The sequence below is a fragment of the Salvelinus fontinalis genome, chromosome 38, assembly GCF_029448725.1.
Source record: "Salvelinus fontinalis isolate EN_2023a chromosome 38, ASM2944872v1, whole genome shotgun sequence".
Classification (NCBI taxonomy): Eukaryota; Metazoa; Chordata; class Actinopteri; order Salmoniformes; family Salmonidae; genus Salvelinus; species Salvelinus fontinalis.
Window position 1 is genome coordinate 12,565,844 of NC_074702.1, and position 13,337 is coordinate 12,579,180.

Genomic DNA, 13,337 nt, shown 5'->3' on the forward strand with positions numbered 1-13,337 from the left:
TTAGACTAGTTAGCTGTAGGCCTAGTCCATCATAAAATGCCAAGAATATGAATGAAGGCGTTTCACTTTTCAAACGCTTATGCCAGATTGACCATGTGTAGCCTAGCCCTATACAGTACAAATAGTTGTCTCATAAAAACCACTAGGTGGTGTTAAAATGCTCCTGTAGCGGAAGAATTGCGGCTTTCAACCCGACATAAAAACCCGAATGTAGGCCTCACACACAAAACAGTAAGGTTCAGTCATATGACTGAGGTTTAAGTGGGCAGAGCATTAGAAGTCTTCCACATCATGGATTCCTGCCTGAATTGGGAAATGTCCTAACTCCTGTGTATTGAAGCATATTCCATTTAAAATCGGAGCGCAGCATAAACATAACAGTGAAAGGAACGTAAAACGCTACTTTTTATTTTGCAACAAACAAATGTAGCGGGCACTCAAACCGGTATCACGAGGAGGGATGTTTGTGTTTTACACTTTGTGTCGTTAGTGAGAATATACATCATGGACACTCTACAGGAGAACGGGTTACCGCACTCACCTGCACTCGATATTCCCGGTCGTGAAAGTACCGCCAAAGAACTCGGGGTATGTGGGACTCCCCTTAAAACAAAGGAAAATAATGGGACAACGGGAAGAAGTTCACCTGGCAATCATGTCACGGCGGAGTTTGGCAACCAGCAGTTGTACCAAGTACAATTGGTAAACGCACCTGCTCCTTCCACGACACCTCTCGGGTTACCTGGCGTTATGGACGTAGAGGGGAGAGTGGACGAGTCCAGGCTGCGGATGCACATTTTCAAGAATGGTAAGGATGGGATACGATATCCTAAAGAGAAACTGATGGGCATGAATCACTGCCAATTCAGCAATTCATAATTCAACATATTAATTTATTGACAATTATTTCATATTCAAACATTATGGGCCAGTATGCTGGAGCCTATCACAAAGTTTAAATTAAGTAAAGTTAAATTGTTTCCCAGTGCTGGGTTTCCAATATTTGGTATTGCTCTATCACTATCTACAAGTCAAGAGGAAGTCAAGTGATGTTTGCCTGAGGAGTTAGGTGACTGCACTACAGTTCAACCATTCTCTAGAAAGCCATGTAATCAAACCTCACTGAGACCCCTCAAGCAAAGACTTTTAGAAACAGACAATGGTTTGGTTTTACAGTTACCAGTCAAGACTTTGGTGTGATCTGACAGATTATGTTCAGAGGGAGGAAAAATCATTATTCACATGAAATCCATCAGTCATGGTTTGTGGGTATGACATCAACAGTCCACACACAGCTGCTCCTGAGGGAAAACAAGAGGAGTGTATGAATGGGTGAATAGCTGGGGACAGTATACTTTCTAGCTTCTATCTGCATCAGTGTGTAAATTACAGTCACCGGTACACTCAGGGCCTTCACTCACATGTTTTCAAGCTCAAGGTGAAATGGACCTTAACATCAGATCTAGGATCAGATTATCCAACTACCAATCATAACCTTAACCATTTAGGGATGACAAAATATCTGACCATGTATCAGTGGTTAGGGGAAACAGCTACAGTATATGACCAAGATGTAGGACTCAGGGTGCATAGTGTTGACTGTAAACACTGAACCCCCCACTGACGTAGGAACCCCTAGGGCTTTGTCGTGCTGAAAATCATGCCATGAGTCTTCCATTGCACGCAAGGTAGAGCTCTGTGAGCTAGGTACATGGTATACTGCTACAGAGGGGTTACTACCGTGACTGTGTTTATCAGAAAATGTAACCAGGAACATGGAAAAATCCGCCCCCTTTCATCGATGCACATTCCTTCTCTCCTCTGGCGCGATATCATTAGCTGCAGTGACTATGGTGCAAAAACATTATATAATGATCCCTGTCAGAGCTCTAAGAAGGGGGCTAAAGGTCTCCACGCTGGGGATCAAGACTTGTTTTGCACACTAACCATTATAAGCCACTCATTCCTTGAGAAGCCTAGTTTGTTTAGGGATAAATTAGCTAGAAGGAATAAATTAGCCACTTTATCTCCCGCGTGGTAGCGAGAAGGAATAAATTAGCCACTTTATCTCCCGCGTGGCGCAGAGGTCTAAGGCACTGCATCTCAGTGCTAGAGGCGTCAGTACAGACGCTGTTCGATTCCAGGCTGTATCACAACCGGTCGTGTTTGGAAGTTCCATAGGGCAGCGCACAATTGGCCCAGCGTTGTTAGGGGTTGGCCAGGGTAGGCTGTCATTGTAAATAAGAATTTATTCCTAACTGACTTGCCTAGTTAAATAAAGGTTACATTTAATAAAAGTTTTTATATACATACATACATACATACATACATGCATACATGCATACATACATACATACATACATACATACATACATACATACATACATACATACATACATACATACATACATACATACACAGCTCATGCTACCACTCTAGTGGTAGCATGAGACGGAGTGCTCTGGACACTACGCTGACAGACACAGCAAACCTTCTTGCCACAGCTCGCATTGATGTGCCATCCTGGATGAGCTGCACTACCTGAGCCACTTGTGTGGGTTGTAGACTCCATCTCATGCTACCACTAGAGTGAGGGCACCGCCAGCATTCAAAAGTGACCAAAACATCAGCCAGGAAGCATAGGAACTGAGAAGTGGTGTGTGGTCACCACCTGCAGAATCACTCCTTTATTGGGGGTGTCTTGCTAATTGCCTATAATTTCCACCTTTTGTCTATTCCATTTGCACAACAGCATGTGAAATGTATTGTCAATCAGTGTTGCTTCCTAAGTGGACAGTTTGATTTCACAGAAGTGTGATTGACTTGGAGTTACATTGTGTTGTTTAAGTGTTCCCTTTATTTTTTTGAGCAGTGTATATGTATATCTAATCAGAGGCCAAGTGATCCAATAGCTTATCTTTTATATTTTAGTTCTAGTCTTGTCTTCACATTCCTGTGAAATTATGCAAAAGTCCTTGTCTCACCATTATCACCTGAGTCGATTCTGTTGAAAAGCTAAAGACAGACCTACCAGTCCAGAACACCAAGTGGACATGTCATTGCATCTCTCACCTGTCCAGTTGTTTCCCATCAGTGAGGTTGAGGAGTGAGGAAAAGGAACACACAGGAGGAAAGAAGCCATTATAAAGTATCTGGACTCAACCTGTGCTGTATGTGTCTAGGTGGTGTGTCCCCTTCGGAGCGTGGCCAGGTGTGGCGTTTCCTGTTCGGGATGTACCCCTGCAGCTCCACCTCTCTGGAGCGCCCCCTACTGCAGGAGCAGCTCAACGTCCGCTACCACTCCATGAAGAGGAAGTGGCAGCAGCTTTTTCCTGCCGCCGTCCGACTGCGTATAAATGGCACAGATGGTAGGGCCCGGATGTAGATCAACTTATACTCTCTTTTCTCTCTCTCTCTTCTCTATTGTTGTTCAACACCTCATTCTAGACTCATCAACTTTATGCTGGAATCTGAGCTCAACCAATTTCGTAAATTCTCCCTTGTTTCCTCCTGTAAAGTTGCTTCCTTCACTCTCGCTCACCAGTCTATAATTCTCTTCCTCCCTCCCTAGCTGAGTTGGTGGAAGCTGTGCGGTACTTCGATGTGAGGCAGGACAGGGTCCAGCTGCAGGCTCAGAACCAGAGTGATGAGGTCAGGGAGAGGCTGTCCTTCCTGGAGCTACAGGCCCAGGTAAACCACCAGCCTCAAAAAGTACACTCAAAACCCCTGCAAAGTATATGGTTTAACCGCTTCTACCTCTTTACATTTTTGAGTGTAAGAGATCAAAATTACCATTCACCTTCCCTATTGACCATTCACTTATTCATAGTTAATATGTTCAACAGAAGTGCTATGCATTGAAAATGTACTACAGTAATTTAGCTTGGGGCTGTTTGAAATGTTGTCAGTTTATATTGCACCAGGATATGGGTGTTAGGCTACAAACTGTGTTTTATATTCATGGACATGTCAATATAATCCACTCTGTCATTGTATTACTGAATATTATATATATTATATTTTACAATATAATTCACTCCGTCATTGTATTACTGAATATTATATATATTATTATATTTTACAATCTCTTAACAGCTGGTCACGCTGTCAGAGGTTGACATGTCTTGTTACAGACCTTTACAGTCTACAGTATGTTACAGACTGAAGTCTGAGATGATGACAAAGTCCATCGGATCACTAATATCTTTGTTTCTCTGACCTCTGAACCCAGGTGTTGTTTGAGCGGGTGACTTTTGATCTGGAGGAGCTCCAAGAGGCCATCCGAATCATCGACAAGGACGTGCCTCGGACAGACAGAGACCTACCCTACTACTCGTGAGTGGCTTTAGTTCATTATCAACTTCAGTCTCTGTACATTGAGACAGAGCGCCAATGAAATTCTCACAGATGAATACTCAATACTTTGCGGTGATCAAATAGTAAGTCGGTAGCCAGAGTCTACGCCCCCTCGTCGGAGATTGGTCACCAGTAGGGATTCTTCAATGAAGTGCTTGTTGTCATTCAACGAGAGATGACTCGTCCTCATGCACATTTTGTTCACTTGAGAAATACTGCACCAAACATTCTAGTCAGATGCAAAATTGCACGATTAAGATCTCCTCTGGAAAAACCTCAACTCAAGAAATCTGTCATTAATTTTATCTTAAATTAATCCTGATTTATTGAGGAAGTGTATACTGGCTTCGGCATCTCAAAATGGACAAACAGTACTATTGGCACTTTTTTTCTTGTTTTTCAAGCAAAGGTTTTTTTATTGGAGTAAGCGATCACATTAGTTTGGTTTCGGTTAGCCGAGCTCGGCTAGGCGCCAGGCGAACTAAAGCATGCTGATGCCTTTACAGGGAACATTGCTCAACACTTAACAGAAACAGGAAGCTTAACAGGATTTCTGTTTCAACTCCTCTGGCAGGCTGTCAGCTACAAACAGTTCAACACTTAAATCAACAGGGCATATTGGAGTAGGGCCTTAAGTGTTCGTTCTCTGTCAACATGTGTAAGCAGTGACACACTGACTACCTGTTGTTGGTTTTAGGATAAGAAAGCTGTGTCGTTACAACATTAAAGGTTTTTAGCTTGACATTACAACCCATATAAAGCCAGTAGGCTACATGTAGTCTCTCATTTTAAGGATCACATAGTCTTTTTGTGTGAGGTATCAGTGTATTTGATCTGATTTGTTTTAACGAGGGTTGCAAAACTACTGGTCATTTACCAAAGTTATCAGATTTTGTCAGTCATTTTGGTAATTAACAGTTAATTTATCTATGGTAACTTAAAAAATATATATATTTTTTTTAATTGTGATTTTTTTTAAATCTTTACATCTGTGTGTCCATTAGTTTCTAGTGCAGCGTTTCCCAAACTATGGGTTGCGACTGAAATAAAAAATATGAATAATTGCTCTTGGTTCATAGAACCAGGGTTCTGTCATTAACCTCCAGTGGCCGCTAGATACGGTTGTAATAAACAGAGCAGTTTCTGTTTTCTTCCTACAAATGTGTCTCAATTTTTTACGGTTTACCTACAAAATATTATGCCGACTTCACTGAAAGATAAGGAATACGTATGTGTCTTCTGTTTCCCTCAAGCTGCGCAGGACTCATTAGAACAGAGTGGACAAGACCAGGGTCTAAATTACATTTACATTTAAGTCATTTAGCAGACGCTCTTATCCAGAGCGACTTACAAATCAGACTGGGGGGAAAATAATATCATCAATTATGATCTTTTCTACACAGAATACCATGCAAAATTATTGACTGATGATCTTCTGAACTTCCCAATACCTTTCTGATGCATTTGTCACCTCAACCCATACTTCCTTTAGTTTGAAGTACTGTCAAACTGATTTGTAAATAGACTGCCATAGACCCAATTTAAAAAAGTTAACATTGGCCTTTTATTACATCACTGTTTTTACATGGTGGGGTTACAAAAAAATATATATATATAAAAAATAAAGTTATGTTCTAGTGGATAGGCCTACATAATGAAAAAACAGATTAAATATAATGACATTGTTTGCAATTACCTCTGCAACTCTTCAAACTATTTACTTTTTTCACAACTGCCACCAGTTCGGCCCCTAAACATTTACAACAAAGACATATTGACATACCCATAGTAAAATAAATAAAGGCGTATAAAAAAGATAGAAAGGATATTCTATGCTGAAACACTCATATTAAACACCAACTGTATTCAAAAATTAATGTGTCATAGTAAGGATTATGTTTAACAGCTTTGTCACATTTGAAAACATCTTATTTTATCTGTTACATGTTATGAAAATGACCTAAAATCCTAGAAAGTGTCCAATATTCCAGTAGTGTACGGGTAACGTTACCGGAACATTCTCCCTCTTTGCAACCCTAGTGTTGACGGTTTGTTTGCTTTTACAGGGGTGAAGGCTTGGGCAATCTGCTGGTGTTGAGGGATATCCTCATCACATATGCTGCTTTTCACCCAGGTAATCTCTCTCTTTCTCTCCTATTGTCTCTTTCTCTTCTGTCATTTTTTTCTTTCTTTTCTCTCTCTCTCTGTTTATCTTTGATCCTGCCTATCTCAGTTTTTAGTGCTGCAAATACTGTATATTGGTCATCAGTCATGAGCCGGTTGTCACCCAACCACTGAAAGAAAGTGTCGTTAGAGAGCCCTCTAATGGCGAAATATATGTTGGCGTAGTAAAATGTCACACAATCCTAATTTGACAAATGTGCGTGTACGTTTTCACCCCTATCTGCCATGGAAGTAAATTCAGAGTTTACGAGAAGTGTACACGCATATTTCATGTTCAAATTATCCCCTTAGTCTTAGTAGTAAGCTAAAGTAACTGTATTTACTTACCTTCCTCATACTGTGTGTGTCATGCTGATGTGCTGGGGGTCAGAGGTGAGCTATGCCCAGGGGATGAATGACCTTTGTAGCCGATTCCTGGAGGTGCTGGACTCTGAGGTGGACACCTACTGGAGCTTCTCCTGCTACATGGAGAAGTTCTCCAAGGACTTCCGCGCTGACGGCCTGCACAGGAAGATAGGTTTGTTAGTTTTAATTATGTTTTTTAATTTATTTGTCTGTCTTCTCTGTACATGTGTAATAATATGGTAGACTTGATAATAAGGTAATGTTATTAACGTTTTGATTGTTGTCACTCAGAGCTGGAGGCAGCACTGCTGAAGGAGTTGGACCCTCAGCTCCACACCCACCTGATCACAGATAGCATGGAGAGTTTCACCTTCTGTCACAGGTACACAACACAACACACACGCATATACTGCATCTATATGTGTTTGCAGTACATACACTACAAAAGTATGTGGACACCTGCTCGTCGAACATCTCATTCTAAAATCATGAGCATTAATATGGAGTTGGTCCCCCTTTTGCTGCTATAACAGAATCCACTTTTCTGGGAAGGCTTTCCACTAGATGTTGGAACATTGCTGCGGGTACTTGCTTCCATTCAGCCACAAGAGCATTAGTGAGGTCGTGCACTGATGTTGGGCAATTAGGCCTGGCTCGCAGTTGGCATTCCAATTCATCCCAAAGGTTTTTGATGGGGTTGAGGTCAGGGCTCTGTGCAGTCCAGTCAAGTTCTTCTACACCGATCTCGACCATTTCTGTATGGACTTCACTTTGTGCACAGGGGCATTGTCATGCTGAAACAGGAAAGGGCCTTCCCCAAACTTTTGCCGCAAAGTTGGAAGCACAAAATCATCTGGAATGTCATTGTATGCTGTAGTTTTAAGATTTCCCTTCATTGGAACTAACGGGCCTTCCAAACTTTACAGTTCTCCTGGTTCTCCAGATTCTGTCGTCGGACTGCCAGATAGTGAAGCGTGATTCATCACACCAGAGAACGCGTTTCCACTGAGTCCAATGGCGGCGAGCTTTACACCACTCCAGCCGGTGCTTGGCATGGCGCATGGTGATCTTAGACTTGTGTGCAGCTGCTCGGCCATGGAAACCCATTTCATGAAGCTTACAAATAAAATGTATTGCTTTCAGAGGCAGTTTGGAACTCGGTAGTGAGTGCTGCAACCGAGGACAGACGATTTTTACACACTTCAGCACTCGGCGGTCCCGTTCTGTGAGCTTGTGTGGCCTACCACTTCGCGGCTGAGCCGTTGTTGCTCCTATACGTTTACACTTTAGAATAACAGCACTTACAGTTGACTGGGGCAGCTCTAGCAGGGCAGAAATTTGATGAACTGACTTGTTGGAAAGGTGGCATCCTATGACGGTGCCACGTTCAAAGTCAGTGAGCTCTTAAGTACGGGCCATTCTACTGCCAATATTTGTCTATGGAGATTGCATGACTGTGTGCTCGATTTTATACATCTGTCAGCAACAGGTGTGGCTGAAATGGCAGAATCCACTAATTTGAAGGGGTGTATTTGCATGAAATATGTATACTTACACTTATGTGTGTCCCCTCTCCCAGATGGCTGCTGCTGGGTTTCCAAAGAGAGTTTGAGCACTGTGACGCCCTGCGTCTCTTTGAGATCCTGAGCTGTGACCACCTGGAGCTCATCTCCCAGCAGGTGGACCGTGCCCGCTACCAGGAGAGGATCGCCCGCAGGCACAGTCTAGGTGAGATGGTAGTCACGGTCTAGGTGAGATGGTAGTCACGGTAGCCATGGTATACAGTTAAAGTCAGAAGTTTACATACACCTTAGCCAAATACATTTAAACTCAGTTTTTCACAATTCCTGACATTTAATCCTAGTAAAAATTCCCTGTCTTAGGTCAGTTAGGATCACCACTTTATTTTAAGAATGTGAAATGTCAGAATAATAGTAGAGAGAATTATTTATTTCAGCTTTTATTTCTTTCATCACATTCCCAGTGGGTCAGAAGTGTACATACTCAATTAGTATTTGGTAGCATTGCCTCTAAATTGTTTAACTTGGGTCAAATGTTTCGGGTAGCCTTCTACAAGCTTCCCACAATAAGTTGGGTGAATTTTGTCCCATTCCTCCTGACAGAGCTGGTGTAGCTGGTCAGGTTTATAGGCATCCGTGCTCGCACACACTTTTTCAGTTCTGCCCACAAATCTTCTATGGGATTGAGGTCAGAGCTTTGTGATGACCACTCCAATACCTTGACTTTGTTGTCCTTAAGCCATTTTGCCACAACTTTGGAAGTATGCTTGGGATCATTGTCCATTTGGAAGACCCATTTGCTACCAAGCTTTAACTTCCTGACTGATGTCTTGAGATGTTGCTTCAATATATCCACATAATTTTCCTACCTCATGATGCCATCTATTTTGTGAAGTGCACCAGTCCCTCCTGCAGCAAAGCACCCCCACAACATGATGCTGCCACCCCTGTTCTTCACGGTTGGGATGGTGTTCTTCGGCTTGCAAGCCTCCCCCTTTTTCCTCAAAATATAACGATGGTCATTATGGCCAAATAGTTATATTTTTGTTTCATCAGTCCAGAGGACATTTCTCCAAAAAGTTCGATCTTTGTCCCCATGCAAACCGTAGTCTGGCTATTTTATGGAAATTTTGGAGCAGTGGCTTCTTCCTTGCTGAGCGGCCTTTCAGGTTATGTCGATATAGGACTTATTTTACTGTGGATATAGATACTTTTGTACCTGTTTCCTCCAGCATATTCACAGGGTCCTTTACTGTTGTTTTGGGATTGATTTGTACTTTTCGCACCAAAGTACGTTCATCTCTAAGAGACAGAACGCGTCTCCTTCCTGAGCGGTATGACGGCTGCGTGGTCCCATGGTGTTTATACTTGCGTACTATTGTTTGTACAGATGAACGTGGTACCTTCAGGCATTTGGACATTTCTCCCAAGGATGAACCAGACTTGTGGAGGTCTACAATTTTTTTCCTGCGGCCTTGGCTGATTTCTTTTGATTTTCCCATGATGTCAAGCAAAGAGGCACTGAGGTTGAATGTAGGCCTTGAAATACATCCACAGGTACACCTCCAATTGACTCAAATGATGTCAATTAGCCTATCAGAAGCTTCTAAAGCCATGACATCATTTTCTGGAATTTTCCAAGCTGTTTAAAGGCACAGTCAACTTAGTGTATGTAAACTTCTGACCCACTGGAATTGTGATACAGCAAAATAATCTGTCTGTAAACAATTGTTGAAAAAATTACTTGTCATGCACAAAGTAGATGTCCTAACCAACGTGCCAAAACTATAGTTTGTGAACAAGAGATTTGTTGAGTGGTTGAAAAACGATTTGTAATGACTCCAACTTAAGTGTATGTAAGCTTCCGACTTCAACTGAAGGTGAGACGGTAGGCACGGTATAGGTGAGACGGTAGGCACGGTAGTCACTTTTAGGTGAGACGGTAGTCACGGTGTAGGAGAGACGGTAGTCACGGTGTAGGAGAGACGGTAGTCACGGTGTAGGAGAGACGGTAGTCACGGTGTAGGAGAGACGGTAGTCACGGTGTACGAATGACGGTAGTCACGGTGTACGAATGACGGTAGTCACGGTGTACGAATGACGGTAGTCACGGTGTAGGAGAGATGGTAGTCACGGTGTAGGAGAGACGGTAGTCTCCTGTGGCCATCCTTCCAAGTCCCGGGCTAGTGAGACAGTGATGTGTGACAGTACATAATAAACAGTGCACAGCCTATGGTTCCAAATACACTATATATTGTAAAGTTGAAATATGTAGAAGAAACAACGACTCAGCCGCGAAGTGGTAGGCCACACAAACTCACAGAACGGGACCACCGCTGATTTTGAAATGAGATGTTCGACAAGCAGTTGTCCACATAGTTTTGGTCATGTTGTGTATATGTCCATACAATTAGTAATATGAATTTACAGAAGCCCGTTTTGGTCCTTCTGTATTTGCTTATAACAATGGTATGTTATCCTTCTTGTGATTTGTTTGTGTTGTAACGGATGTTCTGGGATGGTTCCAGAGGATAAACCAATGTCTGAGGCACAGGCCGTCAACACAGAATTCACCTTTGAACTCTTCATCTGTGCCACCATATTATTGGACAACAGAGATGTCCTGCTGAGCTGTAGGAACGATGTGCAGCTCATCCAGTTCACCAACAGGTTGTGTGTGTGTGTGTGTGTCTGTGTCCGTCCATCCTCTGAAATATTTGCCTTTTCATTACAAAGCAATACAACCAGACTCATCAGTCTTTCGCTCCGTGTTTCTCTCCGTGCAGTTTGCAGGGCACTCTGGACCTGAACCTCACCCTGAAGAAAGCAGAGGAGCATTTCTACAACTACTGTAAGCGCTCTGCTTGGGACTATATGAACGGCCGCTGCAGAACAAGTAAAAACAAGGAGGACCACTTCTTGTTCCAGCTCCGCAGCTTCTTCTCCTGAACCCAGATCAGTCCTTAACTTAACCTCTTGAACATTCAGCTACAACCTGTAGTAACTGTGTGGTGGACTCAAAACAAGGGACCTATTTCCTAAGAGGAGTGTGTACTATTTACATGTCTTGTACACTAACGTTAAATTAATAATATTGCTGTGCGATCTACCTTCAGTCATTGACGCAGCTTACTTTCCAACAATTCTATCAATTTGGACTCTCTCTTTGTTGTTGTCTGATTATGCTAATTTGTATCTATTTAAACATATCTATTAATTATTTAGAAAGGTGTGCAACGCTGAACTAGTTACATACGTTCACCTGGAGTTTGGCCTACGCCAAGCCTTGATTTCTATGCTTTTCTTGGTGAGTTTAGAAGAAAGCACTATTTACAAAATGATATAATAATAATTAGGACTATGATGTGGCCAGAAGGGGTTCTCACCCTTGATCTGAGATTCAACTATATAATATGTGATACTACTGGAAGAAAACAAGTCTTGGAACTGCATCAAGACCACTGACAAATTGCATGTAGCATGTATTGCAAATTGCATGATTGGTAAACATGGAAATAGAATTATGGGGATGCCTGTTCTAGTCAGTCTATTTCTAAGGATGTAAAATAGGATGCCAGCTGCTGACCTATGTGTCATAGTGGACCTGTGTGACCGGAGTAGCTGTTCATATCACATTCAGGTGTCCATGTCTTTTAGGCAGATAGGAGTGAACATGTAATTCCGAGTATAATTGGGTTTGGCGCAATTCATAAAAAAATTGAGGATTATTTCCAGATGTATAGCTGCTTGACATTTCAGTTCCTTGGCCTGCGAGTTGGAGAGTGAAGAATAGGTTTCAGTATGTTGGAGGGACAGGATTGTTATTGTATGTATGGACTGTTATTATATAAGGGTTAAATGTAATAAACTGTGGGACATTAAAGGCGTGTGAATCTTTTCTTAATTTAACCTTTTTAGAATAGCCTTTGTGTGACCTACTTGACGTAAGCCCTTGGTGAATGCTTTCATGGTTAGTGTAGTATTTTCATGGAGCGTGCTGTGAAAGGTTCAGACAATTATATTTAAAAAAATGCTTTGTTTATTCCAAAATACTGTCAATTCATTACTGTCAATTCATTACAGCATGTAATTTACTGTACAAACTAGAATGTGCTTTGCTGCTTGCTTTCCTGCTTTTCTAATGAATGTGAATCCACAGGCCGGCTGCTGGTAGGAAGTATCTGTAGTCTTCTCACAGTAGAAGAAGAACTGAACAGCCCCCAGACCATGTGAACCAAGTTAAACATGCCCTGAGAAAACCTCCTTCTTTCTCTGTGGACAGGACAAACTTGTTTCACATTTTTTTTTATAAAACAGGAATTAAGATAAAGTGTAGAAAGAAAATATAATAGTCTTCCTTTTCTAATTTCTACTCTTTTTATTCACTGACATGTCTAACAGCAATTCATCTAACTCCTATACCAGATAAAGTTAGTTGGCTAGCACTGAATGGGCACACAAGCTACTTGGGCCTGGAACTTTCTCTGGCTGAGTCACCTGATGGAATCTCAGTGAGCCGTCTGCTGTCTGTCTGTAGTTATATACTCTGTAGAGACATGACACTCGTCCTCTTAGTCTTTCTGTCCAGGAAAAGGAGCGCTTCAGTGGAATTGAGCAGCCATTGTTGTGTGGTTTGTGTGGTAATCTTTGAAGCGTTGCACAACTGACTGAGCAAGGTAACTCCTTTTCTAAGAAGCGTTGCATTCAGCTCTGCTTTTTCAGCTTGACTTGCCAGCTCCTGTCCAACTCAAGAGACATGACCCCACTCTCATAATGACACTAGCAAGCTTTATGTCAACTATTGGCTGACGGAGGAGCATTAAGAACTAGCATAAAGCTTATCTCAAATTGTTTAAGCAGTGTTTAAGTAGCATGAAGCCAAAAGTTATTGTCAAGCCTGTTTAAATGATTTGTCTATTGCATGACTTTCTG

General features: G+C 42.0%; 1 protein-coding gene across 1 annotated transcript; it reads left to right on the plus strand.

Moving 5' to 3' along the window:
* Positions 1 to 185: 185 nt before the first annotated feature.
* On the plus strand, positions 186 to 12,288 carry LOC129838028 (TBC1 domain family member 15-like). The gene is made up of 10 exons (XM_055904692.1): positions 186 to 808; positions 3,183 to 3,368; positions 3,572 to 3,690; positions 4,232 to 4,335; positions 6,423 to 6,490; positions 6,911 to 7,057; positions 7,177 to 7,267; positions 8,465 to 8,613; positions 10,934 to 11,075; positions 11,192 to 12,288. Exons 1-10 carry the CDS (start codon positions 505 to 507, stop codon positions 11,352 to 11,354), a joined length of 1,473 nt encoding a protein of 490 aa, XP_055760667.1. The 5' UTR covers positions 186 to 504; the 3' UTR covers positions 11,355 to 12,288.
* Positions 12,289 to 13,337: the final 1,049 nt, after the last annotated feature.

Coding starts and splice junctions, on each gene's coding strand:
- LOC129838028 (XM_055904692.1), top strand. CDS start 505: ATGGACACTCTACAGGAGAACGGGTTACCGCACTCACCTGCACTCGAT. Junction 6,491..6,910: donor ATATGCTGCTTTTCACCCAG/GTAATCTCTCTC, acceptor GCTGGGGGTCAG/AGGTGAGCTATGCCCAGGGG. Junction 11,076..11,191: donor CTCATCCAGTTCACCAACAG/GTTGTGTGTGTG, acceptor CTCTCCGTGCAG/TTTGCAGGGCACTCTGGACC.